The sequence below is a fragment of the Tamandua tetradactyla genome, chromosome 12 (genome assembly GCF_023851605.1).
Source record: "Tamandua tetradactyla isolate mTamTet1 chromosome 12, mTamTet1.pri, whole genome shotgun sequence".
Lineage (NCBI taxonomy): Eukaryota > Metazoa > Chordata > Mammalia > Pilosa > Myrmecophagidae > Tamandua > Tamandua tetradactyla.
The window spans coordinates 66,521,586-66,545,195 of NC_135338.1; the positions used below are offsets into that span (position 1 = coordinate 66,521,586).

The following is a 23,610-nucleotide window of genomic DNA, read 5'->3' on the forward strand; positions in this document are numbered from 1 at the left end:
TTAGATGTTTATTTCTGAAACTTTCCTAAACTTGATATTTTATATAATTTAAAATGTTTATCCCAGAGTACATAGAAAATACCTACTGTGTATTTCCCTTGGATGTCCCTTGAGTAACTAAAAATTATGTTGCCGTAAATCAGATTCATAACTTTTTAGCTCTTTATCCTGTTCCTCTTTGTGATGTTTTACTCTTGGATGCTCACTTTCTCTTACTTCCGATAATCCATTCAACTCCCAGATCCTATCAGTTAAAGCATTTCAATTTATTTAGCTCTCTCTTCCTTTGGACAGTACTGTATAATTCAAGCCACTATTGTCCTTAAATAAGTTAGCCCTACAGCATAACTGGTTTCTCTCCCTCCTTCCGATCTTTTCTGCTCTTGTGCCAATTCATTCTGAACACTGGCATCAGATCAAGTATGCTAAAATACAGATGATAAAAATCTAAATTGATTCTAACGAAATTAACAAGGACTTTCAGAGATCTAGATCCTGCTTCCTCTCCTGTCTTATGTCTTGATATTCTTCCTACCATCACTTCTCTCAGTTGTAAATCCTCCAGTCAAACTAAACTGTTATTACTTTTCCACTTGCACCATATGGTGTCCTGTCTGGGATTTTTCCCATCCTCTGACTTTCTCCCAAGGTCTTCCCTTTGCTAACTTGTGTTCATTGTTAGGACTCAGTTAAGACATCATATGTTGGGGGTGTCTTCCTGAATGTCCCCATGTGTTGGGCAGGGAATGCTCTTCCTGTATACTCTCAGGGCATTCAGTAATTACTCACTTTACCTCACTGTGTTACAATTCCTGACTAGATGTGAATGAGCTTCTATAGAGCAGGAATTAAGGTTTATTTGTCATTGATTCCTTAGCATCTTGCACTGGGTCTGGTATGTTGTAGCTTAATATATTTGTGAAATAAATAAATTAATGTATCAAACTGATCATTCTTTACAAATCATTCTCTCCAAAATTATTGATTGGAAAGCTATACAAGTTCTATGAGTTGATTCTTATTTTAAGCTTCTTTTGTTATTGGCATCCATACTAATTTTTAATAATTTTTGTGTATACTTAACTATGTTTGCATTTCATTTACTACATTAAATTTCATTTAGGTATAAATACATTTTTTTTCTTTTTAAAACATTTTGGCTTATTTTCTTTTTGTAACCTTGAAATTTATCCCTATCTCAGGTGGAGGATGCACTGTCCTATCTTGACCAGGTGAAGCTGCAATTTGGTAGTCAGCCTCAGGTCTACAATGATTTCCTTGACATCATGAAAGAATTTAAATCTCAAAGGTAAAAGATATGCATGGTTGTACTCAAGATTAAAGCTTTGACTGTTGATTTGTGGGGAAGGATGTAGCTTATTCTCATGGAACATAAAGGATGTTCACTGTTGGGGGTTTTCAGGAATGTGCCTTTATTTGTGGTATTGCTGTATTGATGGAAGTTACAGGAACTGGTCTTTTGTTTTCTCCCTATTGGTAAATGTTTTTAACGGAAATATTTATTAGTGCTTCATCTCAGTCAAGGAAGTAGCACTGGCAATGACTTAAGTTATTTGATTTCTGAATTATTTTAAGACCCACTGATATTCTGGTGTGGTTCACAAATACAGAGCAGATCATCTGAGCATTGTAGACATGTGCCCAATAAGTAATTTATATTAATATATCAAAGGTTGGATCTTGCTTGGGATTTGCAGCTTTAGATTTACTGTCTAAGTATCTGTTTGACAGGACTGTTACCACGAACAGTTTGACAGGACTGTTCAAAATTGTGGCCAAGCCTCTGAATCTAAAGCTAAATGGCTTTGGAATTTGAGAGTTTTTTATGTGTTGTTAATTTCGCAACATATGAGTTGATTTTTATCTGTTTTCCTATTGAGAGAGCCTAGTAGAAAGTGAATTTTTCTCTGTTTGTTTTGTATCAGCATTGACACTCCAGGAGTGATTAGTCGTGTGTCCCAGCTGTTCAAAGGACACCCTGACCTGATCATGGGCTTCAACACCTTCTTGCCCCCTGGCTACAAGATTGAGGTGCAAACCAATGACATGGTTAATGTGACAACTCCTGGCCAGGTTCATCAGATCCCTACCCATGGCATCCAGCCCCAGCCTCAGCCACCACCCCAACATCCTTCCCAGCCTTCAGCCCAGTCAGCCCCAGTTCCTGCCCAGCCAGCTCCTCAGCCCCCACCTGCCAAAGTAAGCAAGGTGAGCACTTGAAAAATTTTGCATCATGTGAATTTTGCATCCCTAAAATACCCCTTTGGCATTTCCCCTTTGTATCTATCATACTTGGGTAGACGTTACAATGATTTTGTCAGAGAAGATAGAGTAGTCACATCACTATAAAACAGTTCACATTTTCACACCAGATATTTAGATGTTTATTTAAATCAGCACATCAACAGCCTCCAAGCATTCTTTTTAATTATTTATTTATTTATTAAATGTAACAACATACAAACACAAATGTTCTTGCCATATGATCATTCCATTCTTGATATATAATCAATAACACATGATATCATCACATAGTTGCATATTCATCGTTATTATCATTTCTTAGAACATTTGCATCAATTCAGAAAAAGAAATAAAAAGAAAACAGAAAAAAATTATTATATACTGTACCCCTTATCCCTCCCTTTCATTGATCACTAGCATTTCAATCTACTAAATTTATTTTAACATTTGTCCCCCCCATTATTTATTTATTTTTAACCCATATGTTTTACTCCTCTGTTGATAAGGTACATAAAAGAGCATCAGACACAAGGTTTTCACAATCATACAGTCACATCATGAAAGCTGTGTCATTATCCATTCGTCTTTAAGAAACATGACTACTAGAAGACAACTCTACATTTTCAGGCAGTTCCCTCCAGCTTCTCCATTACACCTTAACTAAAAAGATGATATCTATATAATGCGTAAGAATAACCTCCAGGATAACCTCTCTACTCTGTTTGGAGTCTCTCAGCCATTGACACTTTATTTTGTCTCATTTCACTCTTCCCCCTTTTGGTCGAGAAGGTTTTCTCAATCCCTAGATGCTGAGTCCCAGCTCATTCTAGGATTTCTGTCCCATGTTGCCAGGAAGGTTCACACCCCTGGGAGTCATGTCCCACGTAGACGGGGAGGGCATTGAGTTTGCTTGTAGTATTGGCTGAGAGAAAGAGACCACATCTGAGCAATGAAAGAGATTCTCTTGGGGGTGACTCTTAGACCTAATTTTAAGTAGGCTTACTTAGCCTATCCTTTGTGGGGTTAAGTTTCATATGAACAAACCCCAAGATTGAGGGCTCTGCCTATTGGTTCGGTTGTCCCCACTGTCCAAGCATTCTTTAACCCCAGTTTTTGCTTCTGGAACATGAGTATCCCAACAGTTGGTGACTTAGTTTGTATAGTAGTACTTTGACATCCCAGGCAGAAATGATCATCTTATTATTAAATTAGGCTACTGCCCACGTGGTCATCATCTCTTTTACAAAAGTAATTTTATTTACCAGATTGGGTCAAATCAAACTAGGCAGAAGACCTTATCTATGATGATCTTGTATTCTTGATCTAGAACTGTACTTTCTGATATAATAGCCACTAGCCACACATCGCTGTATTTAAATTTTAATTAATTAAATCAGTTTTTCAGTTGCACTCACCACGTTTTGAGAACTCAGTAGCCACATAAGGCTTTTTAGTGGCTGTCGTACAGGGTATTGCAAATAAAAACCATTTCCATTATCTCAGAGAGTTCTATTGGACAGTTGTTGGTCTAGAAGACTTTTTTATGTGGAGTTGCTGCAACAATTGAGATGATTCCTTTTTAGACATTAAAGAGCTATGTAGAATGATTTCCTTTCTGTTTGTACCTGCTGAGATAGCGGGCTTAAAAATTGCGTATGGAAAGTTCTTATCTCTAGTTTGTAAGGTTGTATTTAGAAAATTTGAGACTGACATATTTACATTAGAGTATGTGAACACTCCAAACCTTCTCTTCCGCCCCGTATGATTTGAGTTGGACTAAAATGGTCTGGACTGAGGGAATAAAAAAAAGGATATAAGTTGATCAGACACCTTGTTTGTCTTTAGCTTGAACTTTCTTTCGTATGTCAAACCATCTAAGTTCCTAAGGAGACGAAAGACTTTTTTTTTTTTTTCTTTTCCTTTTAAGCCTTCCCAGCTACAAGCACATACTCCAGCCAGTCAGCAAACTCCTCCACTCCCGCCATATGCATCACCGCGTTCTCCTCCGGTACAGCCTCACACCCCAGTGACAATCTCGTTGGGAACGGCCCCATCTTTGCAGAACAATCAGCCTGTGGAGTTTAATCATGCCATCAACTATGTTAATAAGATCAAGAACAGGTTCCAGGGCCAACCAGATATCTACAAAGCATTCCTGGAGATTTTGCATACCTATCAGGTAAAGAAGGTTGCTCTTTCAGCCTTTCTTAACCTGTCATTCTTGGAGGGCATCTAATGCAAGAATTTGAATAACCGTTGTTTCTGACCACTAATTCTTAACTGGAAATTAACCTATTGAATCTGTGATGATTGTTGATAAAACCAGTTTGATTTGCCCATCTTGAGTGCCTAGTAGCAACTAGTCAGGATTTTAAAGTCAGTGTCTTATAAAGCAAATGCTTGTTCACATGGGAAGTATGGAAGATGATTTGTATAGTGTATTTAATCTTTAGTTGAAAGAGGATACATTTATAATATTTTGTGTTTTATGAGTTGGTAGTGATTCCCTGGGTATTCGCTGTTGCTATCCTAGTTTTAAAAGGAATTAGTTGTCAGCCACTGTCTTCCACTCTTTTCTCACTTTAAAAGCCTGAAGTTGAAACCCATGCTAAGAACATAGACTTTCTTCTTAAGTGCAGACAACATACAGAGCTCCTTTTGGACTGCTCAAAGAATGTACAGAGGTGAGTTATTCAAAACAGATGATCTCTTCCTATTTACAATTTCCTATCAGAAAGAGCAGCGAAATGCCAAGGAAGCTGGAGGAAACTACACTCCAGCACTGACTGAGCAGGAGGTATATGCCCAGGTGGCTCGTCTCTTTAAAAATCAGGAAGATCTGTTGTCAGAATTTGGACAGTTTCTACCAGATGCCAACAGCTCTGTGGTAAGTTGTGTTTAGAAGAACTGCACTATTTTGAATTATTATTTTAGCTAAGTTCAGAAGCTGTAATCAGAAGGGGACTTTTCCTGGATAACTTAATTGCTTTTGATAAGAGCATTAATCTCTTCCATGTATCTAACAGCTTTTAAGCAAAACAACTGCTGAGAAGGTTGATTCTGTGAGAAATGACCATGGGGGCACTGTGAAGAAGCCCCAACTGAACAATAAGCCACAGAGGCCCAGCCAGAATGGCTGCCAGATCCGCCGGCACTCTGGAACAGGAACCACCCCTCCAGTGAAGGTGAGAATGGGCTGTGGCTGCTCATTTTGACTCTGGGAGCAATTTTCTAGTGGACAAGAACTCTAGGTGTGATCCCATGTTCTTACCTGAGTGTGTTGGCACTTGGATTTTGGATAATTGGAGAGAAACTCAATATAAAGCTTCTTATCTGGCTTTGCAAAAGAATGTTACAGTGATACTTATTACTCAGATTACTGGGTTCTCATTGGTTTTATGTATTTTCTATCCTTTTTTCTATTAGCTGTCATCTCACTTATTTTTTTGTTTGCTGCCAAAGGTTCTGAGACTTACTAATATTTCTCTTCTGATTTGATGCTTCAACCTGCCATGTGCTAAGAAAAAATGTTATTGAGCTTGATAATTGTTTCAGAAGTATGCGGTCTCTGAGTTCCTCCATTGAGTGAAGTGCCTTGGCTTTGTAAGATCTTTTTGGTCTAGAGGCCTATTTTGCCCAAGATTTTCCACTGGTTTGCCAGATCTTACCTGTATCATCATTATCTCCCGGGCAAGCTCTTTGGGTTGTAGCAGCAGGAAGTCTTAAACTTCTGTTAGTGATTACATCATGTTTCTTCTTATAATGAACACTGGCGGTCTGCCTACACAAACCTAAGCTTGCTCCCTTCCTCTTTGATATAGTGCAACTGTGATAAGGGAGAGGGCTAGGATGTTTGTATGGAACGTTGCTTCAGTGGATTCTAAAGCAGTGTGTAACATGGAAGAGATAGACATGTCTATAGAACTTAAGGATAACAAAAGCAAGTGAAATTCTTAATAGTAAGAGGCAACTGGAACAAGTGATTAAATACAAAGACTAACAGGTTAAATGCTGCTGACACTTCTGAAGGATCCATTTTTTAGTGTTCATGTTATGGTTTCTCCTTTTGAAGTCAAGTTGAACATAGTAATAATTTATATTGCTTCAGTTCAGTAAAGAATATCATATAGTGAGCAACAATTAGCTCAACAGTTATGCTCCATTTTTTAATTGGTCTCCTCCCCTACTTAAGTGCCCACAGGTGGAAACACTATATTGGGGACTTAGAATTCCCCACCTACTTTCTCCTTAGGCATTTGTAGCAGAGGCTATGGCTTCTAAGAGAGTGCTCTGAGATTGCCAGGTAAATGGGGTGTTTCTCACGAAGTTGAGGCATTTCTTCACAGATGGTTAAAAGGTGGTTTTCTAAAGCAAATTCTTGCCTGGCAAATTCATTCCCTTTAAAAGAATAATCTTAAATTAGTCTGAGTGAATATTGCTGACAAGGTAGTTATTTTTTAATTGAACTGCTGATAAAGGTTAAAGATTGATTTCTATGCATTTCAGGCAATGTACCTTTTATAAATAGCTTTTTCTGACTCTACCAGCAGAAAAATAAAGTAGTGGCTCTAGATAAACTTACTTTGGGCCTCTGGAAAAAATAAGGATATTAATTCTAAAAGTTTGTCACCAGTAATGCTGTTGTGAACATTTGTAGAGGGAACATTTGCAGAGTGGAATGGCTTGTGAGCCTCTGGTAAAGAAAGAAACTGATGGCAAATGGAAATAAAGAAGGGTGGAAATTTTTTAGGGTGTAAATTGTGTTAGTGATTTGAATTCTCTCATTTGTTTCAGGTTATTAATTAGCAGTGGTCAGTGATGGAACCATTGATAACAGATGAAAATAATATGGTTGAGAACTCCCCTTTCTGAATCTTACGTTTGTAGTTTTCCTTTTTTTGCAGAAGAAACCCAAACTGCTCAGCCTAAAGGATTCTTCTATGGCAGATGCCAGCAAGCATGGTGTAGGAACTGAATCTTTATTTTTTGATAAGGTGAGTCATGGATTAATTAGTTTTAATATAGGCTGTTATCTCCAAAAGAATATTACCCCCACCTGCAGAATGGTTTTGTTATAGAAGCATCAAGCTGATTAGGACTCTCTACTTTTTAACATAGTTTCCAAATTGTAGGTCCTCTCAGTCTGCTGGAACTATTAGCATAGCTAGAGAAATGGTAGCATTGTCTGCTTTGGTTTTGTGAAGTGGCTTGCAGCAAAATATAGCATTTTCCCTGGTGCAGTACAGCTTTAAAAAAAAATAATACATGATGTCCCTATGGAATGATGCTTGGCATTTTCATTGTAGTATCCAGGTCTACAGTGGGAATTCCACTGCTCACACCAGTTGTTGGCAATTTAAGATGACTTTTAATCTTCAGATTGCTATGATACTTAACTTCGGTGTGCACCAATAGGGTTCATGTGAATTCTGATTTATTGTGTGTTTTCAAAGCTCCCCAGGTTAATCAGATGAACAACCAGAGTTGAGACATTGGTGTCAACACAGTTGTGTAGTATATTAGGTTGGCTTTTCTAGCTCTGACTTCGTACTTGGTGTTAGCTTGATGATTAGCAGGCTACTTTCTTCATGACAGCTGGCATCTGTTGGGCTTCTCACTGGCAGGAGCCCATAAACCAGTCTGGATTGATCTCGTGGTGATCTGCCCTAGTTTCTTGAATCTCTGGGTTATTGCACGGGGCAAATGACTTAACATCTCTACGACTGTCAGGACTTCAAGAGACAGGCTGCCCCTGATGTCTCCACTAAACTGTCACCGTCCCTGTCTCTGATTTGAACTGTTTCTGAGGTCTGCCTGGGTACTTGGTACTTTTAAGGGAAATGTAGACGTCAGGTGGCAAGAAGAGGGCCAGAGAGGGGAAGTGTGTAGAGTAAAGACAACTTATGAAATATATCAGCCAGGTGCAACATGCAGACCTTATTTGAATCCCAATTTAAAAAAAACAATTGAAAAAGATATTTATTTTCAGTTGAGGAAATTTGAACATAGGCCCAAAATTTGATGTTATTAAGGAATTTTTTAAAAACATGTTTTTTAAGACATGCTTTTTTAAAAAAATTTATTTCTTTGGCATACATACTTCCTTAGTATATATAGGTAAAATGTCTAGGATTTGCTTTAAAATTCGGTTGTGGAAAAGAAAAGTTAAGTGATGGGAAAATAGGTATAGAGTAAACAAAATTAACTATATATTGATAGTTGAATCTCGGTGAGTACATGGGCTTCATTAGAATAAAAAATTTAAAGTAAAATAAGTATATATAGTACAAACAGTATATTGCCCTTTCTTTAGCTTTTAAAGTGCATATTCCATGTATCTACTGATTGATAGTTATGAAAAGTATGTGGGCATCTAGAGCAGGAGTCAGTATTAAACCACTTGATTTGGTGAGGGTCAGCAATTCCCTCTGAAGAACCACAATGCTAAATATTTATTTTTGAAACTGAACTTTCAGATTGATCTCCTACCCAGGCTAGTTTTACTTTGTGTGATTGAACATTTTTAGATTTTTTTGATATTAAATGTTCAGTGTTGAAATGGAGGAAGCAAAAGGTCATGTCAGGCGATAGTATCTTATTTTAAAAGATAATTTTCAAGATTACTCGTGTTTGAAAACAGAATTGACAAAAATTCTTTCTGATAGTAGAGGCAACAAAAACTTGGGTAACTCTGATATGTTCTGGAGAATAAAGCACATGAAAAGGTAAATGTCCTTTACTTTAGGACCTCACTTTAAACTTTTGTCTTATGGGAAATTTAAAATGTATGAAATTAAAAAGAATAGTAAAATGATCCCTTGTGTACCTATCTCTAGCTTCAGCATTTCCTAGCTCTTAGCCAATATTCTTATATATACTCTAAACTATTCCAAATTATTTAGAAAAAAATCCCAGATATCGTTATTTCACCCGCAAATATTTTAGGAAGTTTTTCTTTAAAATGACTCCTTTTTTCAAGCATAGTCATTATCATATCTAAAAAAGTTAACATTGATTCCTTAGTATTATCAAATATCAGTTCAAATTTTCCCATATTTTTAAGAAGCAATCCAGAATCTCCTGATTCCCCACTAATTTTTTCTCGGTTGTCTCCTTAGGTGCGAAAAGCTCTGCGGAGTGCAGAAGCCTATGAAAATTTCTTGCGCTGTCTTGTTATCTTTAATCAGGAGGTGATCTCTCGGGCTGAGCTTGTGCAGCTAGTCTCTCCCTTCCTGGGGTAAGTGAAGCAAGGGGCTTAGCCTTGATGCATGATATGGAATGTAGGTAATACTTATTTGGTTTGTGAGGGATAATGGGAAGTAAAGTTACTTTGAGATGGGTCTGTTGGCTCATAAAATTATAGTGTCTAGAGTCCTCTGAGAAGTTTTCCAGTCCAATTCTAGAGATGAGAAAATAGGCAGAGAGGGCATTAAAGTATCTGTCGACTAATAGCTAAAATTAGTGGTCTCCTGATCCCCTGACCACTGGTGGATGTTTATAGAGACCAGTCTCTCCCAGGGTTCTAGAATTTTAATTGTATATCACAATCTTAAGAATCGTCTGAAAGCTGAAGCAATGTCCTTGATCAGAAGAATGGCTGGTTATTGCTTGGTTTTAGTGCTACTCTTCCATCACTACCTTTGTTGATTTGAGAACATTCGACCAGAAAAGAGCAAGTCAAATGTTCAGGAGCAGGGCTTCTTAAATAGTAAATGACTTTCATTGGAATTTGTCCCTGGTAACAAACTTCTGACCCATCATCACCAAATGGTGGTGGTTTTAACTCAGGATAACTGCATCATGCTTCTAATTTCTCACTAGTTTTTGGTTTGATTCTGCAGGAAATTTCCTGAATTGTTCAATTGGTTTAAAAACTTTCTGGGCTATAAGGAGTCTGTACATCTGGAAACCTTTCCAAAGGAACGAGCCACAGAGGGCATTGCCATGGAGATAGATTATGCCTCCTGTAAACGGTTGGGCTCCAGCTACCGAGCCTTACCAAAGAGCTACCAACAACCCAAGTGTACAGGGCGAACTCCTCTCTGTAAAGAGGTAAGTAAGGCCTTCCCTAGTAAACATTAGCCCTAAATCTTCAGTTTCCTCCTGAAGGAGCTGGGGTACCAAGGATCAAAATTTATGCAAATGAGGAAATCAAGACCGTTCTCTTTTTTTTTCTTTAAAGAATATATTTCGCACTTTTATTTAGAGCCTTGCCTTTCTAATATCCTTTTGCTTTTTAATTTGTTAGAGCAGTTTGTAGGCTTATAGAAAAATTGTTCAGAAAGTAGAGTTCCCATACCCACCCCCCCAATACATGCCATTTTCCCTGACATTAACATTTTTCGTTCTTACTAATGTCCTTTTGTATTACTAAAGGTGAAACTTGTAGAGTAATGTTAGCTGTTTCTCCCCTCCCCTAGTATTTTTTCTTTTTATCAAGAGTGTTTAATCACCAGAAAGCTTTTTCAGCCTTTTGTTTCAGTATCTCTTCTTCTGTCCAAAGGTTTTAAATGATACCTGGGTTTCCTTCCCTTCATGGTCTGAGGATTCCACTTTTGTTAGTTCCAAGAAAACACAGTATGAAGAACATATCTATCGTTGTGAAGATGAACGCTTTGAGGTACAGGCTCTATTTTCTTTTGAAATTTGGAGGGAAATGAGAGATGTTAAATGAAAGGGTATCTTAAATACCTGTCTGTGAGGATTGACTTTTTAAGACTGAAGAGCTCTGACAATTAGAAGCTCACATTTTTCTGTGGAAATGCTTGTTATGTGTACTGACTTGAAAGGATGTATGAATCCTAGAAAAGCCATGTTTTAATCAAAATCCCATTTCGTAAAGGCAGAATAATCCCTGTTCAATACTGTATGTTTGAATCTGTAATTAGATCATCTCCCTGAAGATGTAACCCAATCAAGAGTGGTTGTTAAGATGGATTAGGGGAAATGTGTCTCCACCCATTTGGGTGGGTCTTAAAGGTTTACTGGAGTCTTATAAAGGAGGAAACATTTTGGAGAATGGGAGATTAAGAGAGAGCAGAGAAGAACAACAGCTGCAAGAAGCAGAGAGCCCACAAGCCAGCGACCTTTGGAGATGAAGAAGGAAAACTGCCTCCCGGGGAGCTTCATGAACGTGGAAGCCAGGAGAGAAAGCTAGCAGATGACGCCGTATTCACCATGTGCCCTTTCAGCTGAGAGAGAAGCCCTGACTGTGTTCGCCATGTGCCTTCTCACTTGAGAGAGAAACCCTGAACTTCGTCGGCCTTCTTGAACCAAAGTATCTTTTCCTGGATGCCTTAGATTGGACATTTCTATAGACTTGTTTTAATTGGGAAATTTTCCCAGCCTTAGAACTGTAAACTAACTACTTATTAAATTCTCCTTTTTAAAAAGCCATTCTGTTTCTGGTGTATTGCATTCCTGCAGCTAGCAAACTAGAACAGATTTTGGTACCTGAGGAGTGGAGTGCTGCTGTGGTTTGCAAATACCAAACATGTTGGAATGATGTTTTAAATGGATAAGGGGAAGATTCTGGAAGAGTTGTGAGAAGCTTGACAGAGAAGGCCTACAATGCTTTGAAGAGACTATTGATAAAAATGTGGACTCTAAAAATACCTCTGACCAGGCTTTAGAGATGAGGCACGTGTTATTGCAGACTGGAAGAAAAGTGAGCCTTGTTTTAAAATGGCAGATAATCTGTCAAAGTTGACTAGTGGCTTTGGCTGGAAGGCAGAGTTTAAAAGCCATGAACTTGGATATTTAGTGGAAGAGATCTCCAAATTAAATGTCGAAAGTGCAGCCTGGTTTCTCCTCACAGCTTATAGTGAAATGCAACAGGAAAGAGATAAGCTGAGAACCGAACTCTTGGGTACAAAGAAACCAGAAGTTGATGTTCTGGAGAATTCTGGGCTTCCTGGAAGGGAGATTCCAGAGAACAGTGCCCCACATGAGGACTTGTCCAGATGTGGAACCAGTCAGCCATTTCAGAGAAAGCCAGGATTGGACTTGGAGTTATCCAGGAAGGATTTGTGGAAACTCCATATGTCTAATGGGCATGATCCAGGGCTACTGCATAGAAAGTCAATGAGAGTGTTGTGGTATCTGTATAAAGAGAACCACTGCCAGTCGAGACTGAGCGGGACAGAGAAAGGACATATTGGAGGGAAAGTAACTTCAGAGGCAAAGCCATGGAGGCTGAAGTCTGAAGTCAAGAAGCCTTGGCCAGGAGAGTGGTCCCACGTAAGCCTATGGAGAGGATGAGTTTGCCCCAGAGGCAGAGGATGGGCCTTCCATCTCGTTGCAGTGGAAGAGTCATGCTGCCTCAGGCCTTGGAGAGGGTGAAGCACATTCCTTGGGGTTTGGAATGGTTGCCACCACATGGAGGGGTTGAGTGTGTGCCTCGGAGATGGCGACAGTCTGGGTGTGGCCCCAATGCTTGGAGAGGGTGGAGCCGAGAAAAAGATGGTCTCCCCAATATCCCCCAAGGTTGTGTTTAGAGAGAGGCAGGCCTCTGTGTAGGTCTTTGGAAAGGGTGGAACTGCTGCTTTCTAAAGCCCCAAAGATAAGTGACTCTCAGACTTTGAAATCTAATGGACTTTTCCCCGTGGGTTTTCGAAACCATATGGGTCCAATGACCCCTGTATTCCTTCCTCCCTATGGAATTGGGTATGCATATCGTACGAATGTTCCTTCTTTGTATGTTGGCAGCGAATAACTTGTTTTGAGTATATATAGGTCCAGAGCCAGAGGAGAACTCGGCCTTAGAACAGACCGTGCCTGTAACTGACTTTGATGGGAGTTTGTACTGTTTCTAACTTTGTATTTCATTTGTATTGCTACTGAAATGGTTTAAGGATTTCTGATATTGTTATGAAATTAATGTATTTTGTATATGGGGAAAACATGTCTTTTTTAGGGTCCAGAGAGTAGAATGTACTGGCTTGAAAGGATGTATGGACCCTAGAAAAGCCATGTTTTAATCAAAATCCCATTTTGTACAGGCAGAATAATCCCTATTCAATACTGTATGTTTGAATCTGTAATTAGATCATCTCCCTGAAGATGTAACCCAATCAAGAGTGGTTAAGATGGATTGGGGGAGATGTGTCCCCACCCATTTGGGTGGGTCTTGAATGGTTTACCTGGAGTCCTATAAAGAAGGAAACATTTTGTAGAACGGGAGATTCAGAGAGAGCAGAGAACAACAACATAGCCACAAGAAGCAGAGAGCCCACAAGCGTACGACCTTTGGAGATAAAGAAGGAAAACGCCTCCCGAGGAGCTTCGTGAAAAAGAAAGCCAGGAGAGAAAGCTAGCAGATGATGCCTTGCTTGCCATGTGCCCTCCCAGCCGAGAGAGAAACTGACTGTGTTTGCCATGTGCCTTCTTACTTGAGAGAGAAACCCTGAACTTCGTTGGCCTTCTTGAACCAAAGTATCTGTCCCTGGATGCCTTAGATTGGACATTTCTATAGACTTGTTTTAATTGGGACATTTTCTCGGTCTTAGAACTGTAAACTAGCTACTTATTAAATTCCCCCTTTTTAAAAGCCATTCTGTTTCTGGTATATTGCATTCTGGCAGCTAGCAAACTAGAACGTTGTGGTACTTGCATTCTTTACAGATTTGTCAAATGTTTTATTTTTTATAGCAACTGTGAGTTATAGAGGTGCCTTTTAACTGAAATTGTTGATGTTTGAATAATAATCCTTTGATTTTTTAAGGCATTTTAAAGAGTATTTTGGTGAAATTTTACATGATATATTAATTATTAGTATTCTATAGCCTATGAGGTTTTGTGGAAGCTATTTTAAATTATTTAAGGTCTGTTTGTATTGTCACTTTTAGTAGTATCTTGACATGGTCATCAAGCCAGTTCTTTCAGGAGAACTGGAATTCTCATATTTCTGGTATTGATGTCACTCCTTTTGAAAGAAAGTTCAATTAAGTGCTTTATTTTAAAGTAGTTGGGTAGGAAAAGATGGAGAGAATAAATGAGCTAATAAATAACACTTCTTTCAAAAGGGCTAGTATTGAAAGTGAACTCAGTTTTATGTGGATATCATTCACTGATGTCATCAATGAAAAGAACCACTAAATGTGTTCAAAGAGGTAGAATCAGGAGTCCTATTTTTTATATTTGCTATGTGAAGTCAAACTGTCTATGGTTATTCATATGGATGGGAGATATCTTACTCTATTTTTTATCCATATCGATTTAGCTCCTTGGCAGCTTCAACCTTCGTGCTTGCTTCAGTTGTTTCTAGTATGTTTTGAATGAAGTCATATGTTGTCTAACCACTGGCTATTGGTTGGCCATCTCTACCCCAGAGTTTAAGAGAAGTTTCAACAATTTACAGAAGAATGAATTGTGATAGATATTAATTTCCGTGGGGAGTTTTATCAGGCTGAAGGAAGCATTCCTTTGCTACCTATATTTAGTGAGGCTAGATGATGAGTTAACAGAACCTGGCTTCTTTCCTTGACAGGATGTTCCTGTTATCAGCTGGAATGAACCAATGGGAGGCAATAACCTCATTTCCCATTTGTGGCTACAAGGGCAAAGATGAATAAAGTGCAGTGTGTGTGCATGTGCTTAGGATTTGGTGAGATGGACTAGCTTAAAAGAATGTCTCTTTATCAGTCAGTGTAGGTTAGGTGATACTATGGTACAGACAACTCCCAAACCTCAATGACTTGGAAAAGCAAAACATATTCTTGATCATGCTGCATGTACATTGCTGTTTAGCAGGGCTTTCTGCTAATCATAATTACTCAGGGACCCAGGCTGATGAGTGCCACCATTTGCACATTGCTAGTCACTAGAGGGGAAAGATACCCAGAAGGGTCTTACATCCTTAAATGCTCCAGGCTAGAAGTAACAAGGATCACTTCTATTTACCTGTTCACAGCTCATTTACCAGAACTAGTTACATGGTACTTTACAATCATAAGGGGTCCAGGAAGTTCAGTTGATCATTTGTCTAGAATTGGTGGGGCGGACCCAGAGATATTTGACAAAAACATTAATGACTACCACAGTCCCAAAGCTAGAATACCTAAGGGACAGTATTCTGCAGATATTTGGTTGTAAATAGACTGCTTATTTACTTCATTTTATGTGCCTTAGAAAATCCTGTTAGTTTGTTAAGCTTAGGAAAAGTAGTAGCAGTTGTATCCTTGATCAGGTCAGGTTAGAAAATTAGTACCTGGAGTTAAGGATGAATTTAAATGTCTATCCACAGATGGAACATTGAACTCCTTAAGAGTGATAGCCAGTGTTCTTTTTTTTAACTGGATGTGGGACAAGACTGAGTTACTCTGAAAAAACTTACCCGCCAGACTGATTTATCATTCTGAGTGGTATTTTTTTGATTGTCTGTTATTGTTTGTAAAGGTTCATAGCAATTCAGGATAGTCCGGGGAAAAATGTCAATAATTCTAGTCTGGTTTAGAGTTAGGAATTCCAACCAAAGCTCACTGTGGTGGTTGTAGACATAGAAATTACCACGTTTCCTTCATTGATCAGTGTTTGTTAATGTACCACGCATTGTACTAAACCTGTTATGAGTATTATATAATTTAATCTATAAATAACCTTATGGTAGTTGTAGCTGTTAGCTCTGTTTTAGTGATAAGGTAACAGAGTCTTATTTGGCAAGTACGGCAGAGCCAAGATTCAAATCCAGGGATCTGATTCCCTACCTTGTGTTCCTGACCGCTATTCTGTTTGGTGTGCTGAGCACACTTCTTTTTCTTTCTCTTTAGCTTGATGTAGTTTTAGAGACCAATCTGGCAACAATCAGAGTTCTGGAAGCAATACAGAAGAAGCTCTCCCGCTTGTCTGCTGAGGAACAAGCTAAATTTCGCTTGGACAACACCCTCGGAGGCACATCAGAAGTCATCCATCGAAAAGCACTCCAGAGGATATATGCTGATAAAGCAGCTGACATCATTGATGGTCTGAGAAAGAACCCTTCCATTGCTGTTCCAATTGTTCTTAAAAGGTACTTGAGTGAACATATGCTTTATGTGTTCTGTGACAGATTCAGTGTTCCATTAAGTAAAGCTCTCATTTTCACTGGGGTTAGCCCAGGAGACCTCCATTTCTCCCCAGCGTTTCTCTCCAAAACCAGTCCTGGTTGTTGGATATCAGATGTGGAATTGGCTAAGTGAAACTTTTTGATGAGCTTCTATGCAGCCAGCATTAAAGAATAAACTTGGAAAAGTCTGTACCGTACTACTAGGCCTGGTACATGCTGTGACCCAAGAAGGTAGACGGAACTTTATAGAGTACTCTGTGTATGTGTTCGAGGGAGTATCTAAAATACAGAAAAGAAGAAAACAACCATCCATGTTCCTGCCACTCAGCTCTGTTAACATCTTGGTAAATTAAATAAAATTTTTTGTAATAACATATGTAGCAAAATTCCCTATTTTAACCATTTGTAAGTGTATAGTTCAGTGGTATTAATTATATTCACAGTGTTGTGCTTCCATCATCCCAAAATTTGTTCTCTAATAAGAAAAATCTATGCAAAGAGTTATAGTTTACTATTTTTTGCCATCCATATCTTCTTTGTCCTAACAGCTTTTCATGTCAGTCTGAAGTGTAGAGGGGCTATGGGACACATGAGGCCAGACATTAAATAGGAAGCCAGAGACTGGACCCAACCCCAGTCTTCCTTTGGACCACACTGTGAAGCTTTTGTAAATAGCTGAATCCTCTCGCAGTGTCTTCTGGTAAAAATACATTATGGTCTACTTCACAGTTCCACAAATACCCAGATTTTGTTTTGCTTCTCCAGTCTTCACCTCAAGAACTGGCACAGATTAATGGTTATTCTTCATTTTTCCAGTAACATGTAACTTTTGATATGCAGGATATTCTTTAGTTCTAGGGCTGTTTTTGGTATTATTCTAATGTCCTCTTTTGGAACATTAGCATCATTTGTTCTGATCAGAACTTCCCATACTATGTCAAAAGGAACATTACTGTGCATGGTCTTCTCTTGGATTTTCGTGTTCATATTGGCATAGTAAACATTCTGAAAAAATCCTGCAGTCAAGAAACATGGTCAGCTTTGTTTTAGCCAGCCAAGGAAGAGAACTGCTTTTTCGAGAGATACTTAGTGACATCTTAAGGGTATTCTGAGGAATGCTGTTGAGAAATAACTATTCTAGGTAAAGATTTCTGAATTTGGGGGAACAAACGACTTTCCCAAAGTAAGTCCTGAACGAGTAATTTGTGTAGCAGATTCAAGACTATTTTGGTAACATTTATCCCAAGTTGCCAATAATTTCAGCAGACAGAGAATATCTCCTGGTACTTTTGAAATAAAGTAGGCCTGGCATATTTCTCATTTCTAAACCTCTGTATTCCCGCATGTTGTTATTTCCACTTCCCTCCCCTCCCTAATAGGTTGAAGATGAAAGAGGAAGAATGGAGAGAAGCTCAGAGAGGCTTTAACAAGGTATGGAGAGAACAAAATGAGAAATATTACTTGAAGTCTCTGGACCACCAGGGCATCAACTTTAAACAGAATGACACCAAGGTTCTGAGGTCTAAGAGCTTACTCAACGAAATCGAGAGTATCTATGATGAGGTGAGCTGGGAGTTTCTGCATCTGTGAAAGGACTTTGCAGTCTTTGCAGAGCTTTGATACTTTGTTACATGAAAATGAACCTGTCCAAGACCTGTTGATTCTTGCTTCATAATTTGTGTAGCTTTTTTTTCTATTACTGATTTTACCATCTTAAATCTAAGCCTCTTCTTTATACCCAAGCTATTTCATTAGTCTAATTTACCTTTCTGGTTTCAGTTTATGCTCTGCATCCCACCAATTTATTTCCATCAAACAATGATATTTGTATATACCATCTCAGCTTTCCACAACTTAAAAACTTCTTATCATCAATTTCTAAATTCTTTCTACTCTTCGTTTATTCAGCACACTAACCAGGAGTATATAAAATGCTGAGAACTTGAATATGGAGTTGAATAAGAAGCTACTCCTGCTTTGTATGAGCTCACAGTCTTAGAAAAGGAATGAATAGAAACGTAAATACAGAATGTGATCCTAGGAGTCATGTGATCCTGAAATTTATGAAATTTTTATTATGAAACTTTCAAACATACAAAAGAAGAGAGTAGTAAACTGAGCTTTTACATAAACCAAATCATTATCCATATTTTGCCAATTTTATTACGTCACCCTCCACATCTCCATCACAGAAGTAGTTTTTTAATTTTTATTTTTTTAATATTTTTATTGAAAAAATTTTCACACACACATTCCATACATGATGTATAGTCAGAGGCTCACAATATCATCGCATAGTTGTATATTCATCACCATAAGTTTTAAGAACATTTGCATCACTCCAGAAAAAGAAAGAAGAAAAAACATACATTCCATACTCCCTACCCCTCCCTCTCATTGACCACCAGTATTTCTGTCTACCCAATTTATTTTACCCCTTTGTCCCTCCTATTATTTATTTATTTTTTAATCCTTATTTTTGTTACTCATCTGTCCATACCCTGGATAAAAGGAACATCAGGCACAAGATTTTCACAATCACACACATTGTAAAAGTTTTATCTTTACACAATAGTCTTTGAGAATCAAGGCTACTGGGATATAGCTCAGCAATTTTAGGTACTTCCCTCTAGCCACTCCAGTATACCGTTAACAAAAAGGGATATCTATATAATGCATAATAACCTCCAGGATAACCTTTCGACTCTGAAATCTCTCAGCCGCTAAAACTTTATTTTGTCCCATTTCTCTCTCTTCCCTTTCATTTTGTCCCATTTCTCTCTTCCCCATTTTGATCAAGAACGTTTTCTCAATCCCTTGATGCTGCCCATCCCAGAAGTATTTTGAAGTAAATCCCAAACCTAATTTCCTCCATAAACACTAATGTAGAATTTTTAAAGTTGTTCACAATTCTGTTCCATTGTTCCCATAAGTCATTTAAGTCTAGATTGTACTAATATTTTGGCATTTCCACTTTACTTTTTGTTTCTGGAAAAGGAATAATTTTTGGACTGGAAACCAGTACTGTGATGCTTAATAATGGAATGTACTGCTAGTGTTGCCTCACAGTTCTATTTGCTGTGATCCTAGACATGTCATGTAATACTTTGTTTTCTCTCTCATCAGAGGCAAGAACAGGCTACGGAAGAGAATGCTGGTGTACCTGTTGGCCCACACCTCTCACTTGCCTATGAAGACAAACAGATATTGGAAGATGCTGCTGCTCTGATTATCCACCATGTTAAGAGGCAGACAGGCATTCAGAAGGAGGACAAGTATAAAATCAAGCAAATCATGCATCATTTCATTCCTGATCTGCTTTTTGCTCAGAGAGGTGATCTTTCAGATGTAGAGGAAGAGGAAGAAGAAGAGATGGATGTAGATGAAGCTACAGGAGCAACTAAGAAGCACAATGGTGTTGGGGGCAGTCCCCCTAAGTCCAAGCTACTGTTTAGTAATACAGCAGCTCAGAAGTTAAGAGGGATGGATGAAGTGTACAACCTCTTCTATGTCAATAATAACTGGTATATCTTTATGCGACTGCACCAGATTCTCTGCTTGAGGCTATTGCGGATTTGTTCCCAAGCTGAACGGCAAATTGAAGAAGAAAACCGAGAGAGAGAATGGGAGCGGGAAATGCTGGGGATAAAGCGAGACAAGAGTGACAGCCCTGCCATCCAGCTACGTCTCAAAGAACCTAGTGAGTACCTAGACTGTTGTTTACAGAAGATGGGTGGATTTGGGGATTTTAGGGCCTAGTTAAACTTGGAGCTACTTTGTTTTGTGCATGGCACACCGGCCTTAGAGCCAGTCTCAGGTTCAAATCCTGACTTTGCAATTTTCTGGTTGTATGACCTTACTTAAACTCTCTAAACTTGTAAGTTTGTAAGATGGAAGTGATGACTGTTACCTTGTGGAGAAGTTAGGAGAATCAGAGAAAATATGCAGAGCACTTTACACAGTGCTTAGATCATGGACACTCAGTGGATAGTATTGTGGACAGTAGGAAGGTGGATAGCAGTTGCCGTCAGTTCTCCAATTGGCAGACGTCTGAGTTGTTGGAGTATTTGAAAGGGCAAAGGGGCTAAACAGTCACAGTTGGTTCTGTTCTTCGACAGAACATAATTCTTAGTTGCTCATGCCTAAGACATGTTCATTTTCTCAGGTATATTTAGGCAAGATTTCTCTTTAATTAGTGGAGTACATAGCTCATTCCTAAGAAGTAGAAATAATTTATGGAAAGAAGATTAGAGCTCAGGAGATGGTATAGAAGATAAATCTGTAAAAAGGATATAAAGATATCTAAGTGAGACAAAATCAGAAATAGGACAGGAATAAAGATTAGAGAACTCAGAAAAAGGAAAATAAAAGTTAAAGGAAGCTACTATGTGTTTTAAATAATTCTCTGCTGCCTGCTTCCACATTCAAGAGTTCAATTCATAAATTAAATACTTGAGCTGTGAGCTAAAAGCTTTTCTTTGGCTCTTAAATAGCCATCTGAGTGAATTGCCCCGTGTGTGTGTGTGTGTATGTGTGTGGCCCCAGCCTTCTATGTGTTGAAGAGCTAATGACACTATAAGTTCATTCTAAAAGGCTTTATCTGAATTAGTCCCAACTTGAAAGAGACAAATTCTGGGCCTTATGGTGGTGATTCCATCTGCTTGGATAGAAATTAGAGATAAAATACTCTAATCCTGGTTTGACCACGATTTAACCTGGTTTAGATTTACATAGTTTATAGGTCTCCTACTGATCATAGCCCATGTGTGTAAGTCTGTGGTTTAGACTCATAGCTTTATTCTGGCATAAAGGCGTTTTTCATGACAATGTATTTCTGAGGCCTTAACCCATACCTATGTTTTATGGGTGTGAATAAGATGATGATCTCTAATGAAACTTTAAATAGTTGCTTACTTGAAATAGTAACTGTCCCTGTGTTACCTGTCTTTAATAGATCCATCACACTTCAGATAAATGGATATGGACTCAATTTTTGCTCTGAACATTTTTCTCCCCTATACAGACTCTGCAAACTGGGTAACCAATTAGTGGATGAGGAAGAGTTATTTTTGTGAATTTTAATTTTTGTTTTTAGTAAACTTTTTAATTGAAGGGCAGCATATATACAGAAAAGTATAAAATAGGGGCAACATGTTCAGAAAAGTATAGACTCAGAATTACACAGCTCAGCAAATTTTTGCAAAATGATCACAGCTATGTAACTAGGACCCAGTCAAGAAACAGAACACAACCAGCACCCCAATAGCCTCCTTGTGCCTCTTTCCAGCACTAATGCTTGCTCCAAAGGTAACCCGCTACATTGATTTCCTACACTGGAGATCAGAATCGACTGTTTTTGAACTTTATAGATAGATCTTATTTTAGTAAGATAAAGGCAGAGTCCTATCACTGTTCCTTCTGTGTTCGATTTGTCAAATGTCTCTTTAACAGTAAATAAGATTCATCCCAGAGTATGCAGCAGGTACAGATCATTTAATGCAGTTTGTGAAGAACGTTGTTGGGAATTCATTTTTAAACAAAAGGACTTTGACAAATGCAGATTCATTATTCATAGAGGATTAATTTGCCCTCCTATTTCTCTTTTCCCGAGAGGCTTCTTAGTGCTAGAGTATGATTTTCTCCCTCTTTTCATCTGTACTTTACTTGGCATTGCAATAGCTTTTTGAGCAAGTGGCCCAGGTGAGGCTCTCTTGTATAGGCAGAGAGAGCAGGTTCCTCTTGGCGAGGGAGTCAACAACTCTTTGAAGGAACTTTTTCACTGGGATATTTTGTTCTCCCACCATACGAGCCCAGCAATCCTTAAATAAGTGGTCTTTATAACAGGATCAGTCAAAATATTTCAAGCTGCTCTTAAAGTTGCACAGTCATTCCCCTTTGACAGACAAATTCGGTGATTGTAGCTACCAGTCAGATTTCATCTCTCTCTGCTGTGAATTGAGGGGATATGTTTTGAATACCTAGTGTTCTTTCAAATGCTATTTAGGCCAGCTGTGGGATTTGCACTGCCCTCTGTCCTAATCTTTTTTTTAGCAGGGGTAGACCTCACCTATCCCATCTCTCCCACAGTGGATGTTGATGTAGAAGATTATTACCCAGCTTTCCTGGACATGGTACGGAGCCTGCTGGATGGCAACATAGACTCATCACAGTATGAAGATTCATTGAGAGAGATGTTTACCATTCATGCCTACATTGCCTTTACCATGGACAAACTGATCCAGAGCATCGTCAGACAGGTGAGGGGGAATGGTGGAGGCTAGGATAGGTGAGGGAAGAATACCTTGCCTAAAGATGGATTAGGCAAAGAGAAAAGGTAAGATTTTTATTGGAAAAAGAAAGGCAGTTTTCTCATATAAAAATGTTTATGAACTTATCGTTCTGTCTTGGGAAGGAGAAGGTTAATATGGAGCCTAGTTTTCCATGTTAATAGAATGAGTATTTCAACAGCAGGATTGGCTCCTTTTCTTAATATACCCTCAGAGCAGCATGAGCCTACTTCAGGCTCAATGTTTTGGTTCTTTCTTGCTGGCCACCTTTAGAGTCAGCAGTGGCACTGACCCCTGACCTTTACTGTTCTCAGGGAATAGATGATGAACTGACCCATTTCTTACCTAGTTTGCCACAGCCAAACCCTTTCCCATAGTATTAGTGATTCCATGTACTTTCCTTATTTATTCTCTGAAGTTCTTTTTATTAGAAGAGTTTCATCTAACAACATATTTCACAATACTCTTGCCCACTCTGCTCAACTGAAGTTTCTTCTGAGTTAAATTTGTGATTGATTTTCAGGTTTATCTGTGTGGTACCCTGCGAGATTGTAAATATGTTGTTCTGTGCAGCAACAACTATTTTATAACAAATAGCTTGTAACAAATAGATTTCTACTCTTTTATCTTGAGTTCTGAACTCCCCTAGGGAGCAGTCCATTGTTGATGCACTACTTCCTTAAAGTAAGAACTTATAAAAAGCAAATTCTAATTCTAGGGTCTACACTGTCGCATTGGAAGGAAAAATTTGTTGTTTTCTTGGGTTAAAATATTGAATCCTTTGCAAAGTACCCTGGCCTTTTCCTTGAATGTAGAGTGTGTATGTCTCTACCCATCACACCACCAGCACAAAGAAATCTATTTAAACTAGCTTACTTTTTATAAGCCTCAAATTGTGTTTTCTTTTTTCAAATTGGTTTTTGAAATAATAGAAGTACCTAGTTATGATTTCGAGTTAATATATACTATGCTACCTTTTTTTTTTTTTTTAACAGAAAACCCAAAGCCGCTCACTGA

General features: G+C 38.4%; 1 protein-coding gene across 9 annotated transcripts in view; it reads left to right on the plus strand.

Annotated features, from left to right (window-relative positions):
* Positions 1 to 23,610, plus strand: part of SIN3A (SIN3 transcription regulator family member A) — a 71,638-nt gene that overhangs the window by 29,105 nt on the left and 18,923 nt on the right. For 6 of the 9 annotated variants that reach the window (XM_077123704.1, XM_077123712.1, XM_077123703.1 and 3 more), the window contains 13 exons: positions 1,203 to 1,309; positions 1,947 to 2,229; positions 4,193 to 4,444; positions 5,000 to 5,152; positions 5,292 to 5,450; positions 7,170 to 7,259; positions 9,384 to 9,502; positions 10,107 to 10,317; positions 10,769 to 10,885; positions 16,032 to 16,270; positions 17,686 to 17,869; positions 19,433 to 20,006; positions 22,358 to 22,563. In XM_077123704.1, coding sequence (XP_076979819.1) covers positions 1,203 to 1,309; positions 1,947 to 2,229; positions 4,193 to 4,444; positions 5,000 to 5,152; positions 5,292 to 5,450; positions 7,170 to 7,259; positions 9,384 to 9,502; positions 10,107 to 10,317; positions 10,769 to 10,885; positions 16,032 to 16,270; positions 17,686 to 17,869; positions 19,433 to 20,006; positions 22,358 to 22,563 — 2,694 coding nt within the window. The remainder of the gene's footprint in view (positions 1 to 1,202; positions 1,310 to 1,946; positions 2,230 to 4,192; positions 4,445 to 4,999; positions 5,153 to 5,291; positions 5,451 to 7,169; positions 7,260 to 9,383; positions 9,503 to 10,106; positions 10,318 to 10,768; positions 10,886 to 16,031; positions 16,271 to 17,685; positions 17,870 to 19,432; positions 20,007 to 22,357; positions 22,564 to 23,610) is intronic. The other 3 variants (XM_077123709.1, XM_077123710.1, XM_077123711.1) reach the window with 3 other exon arrangements.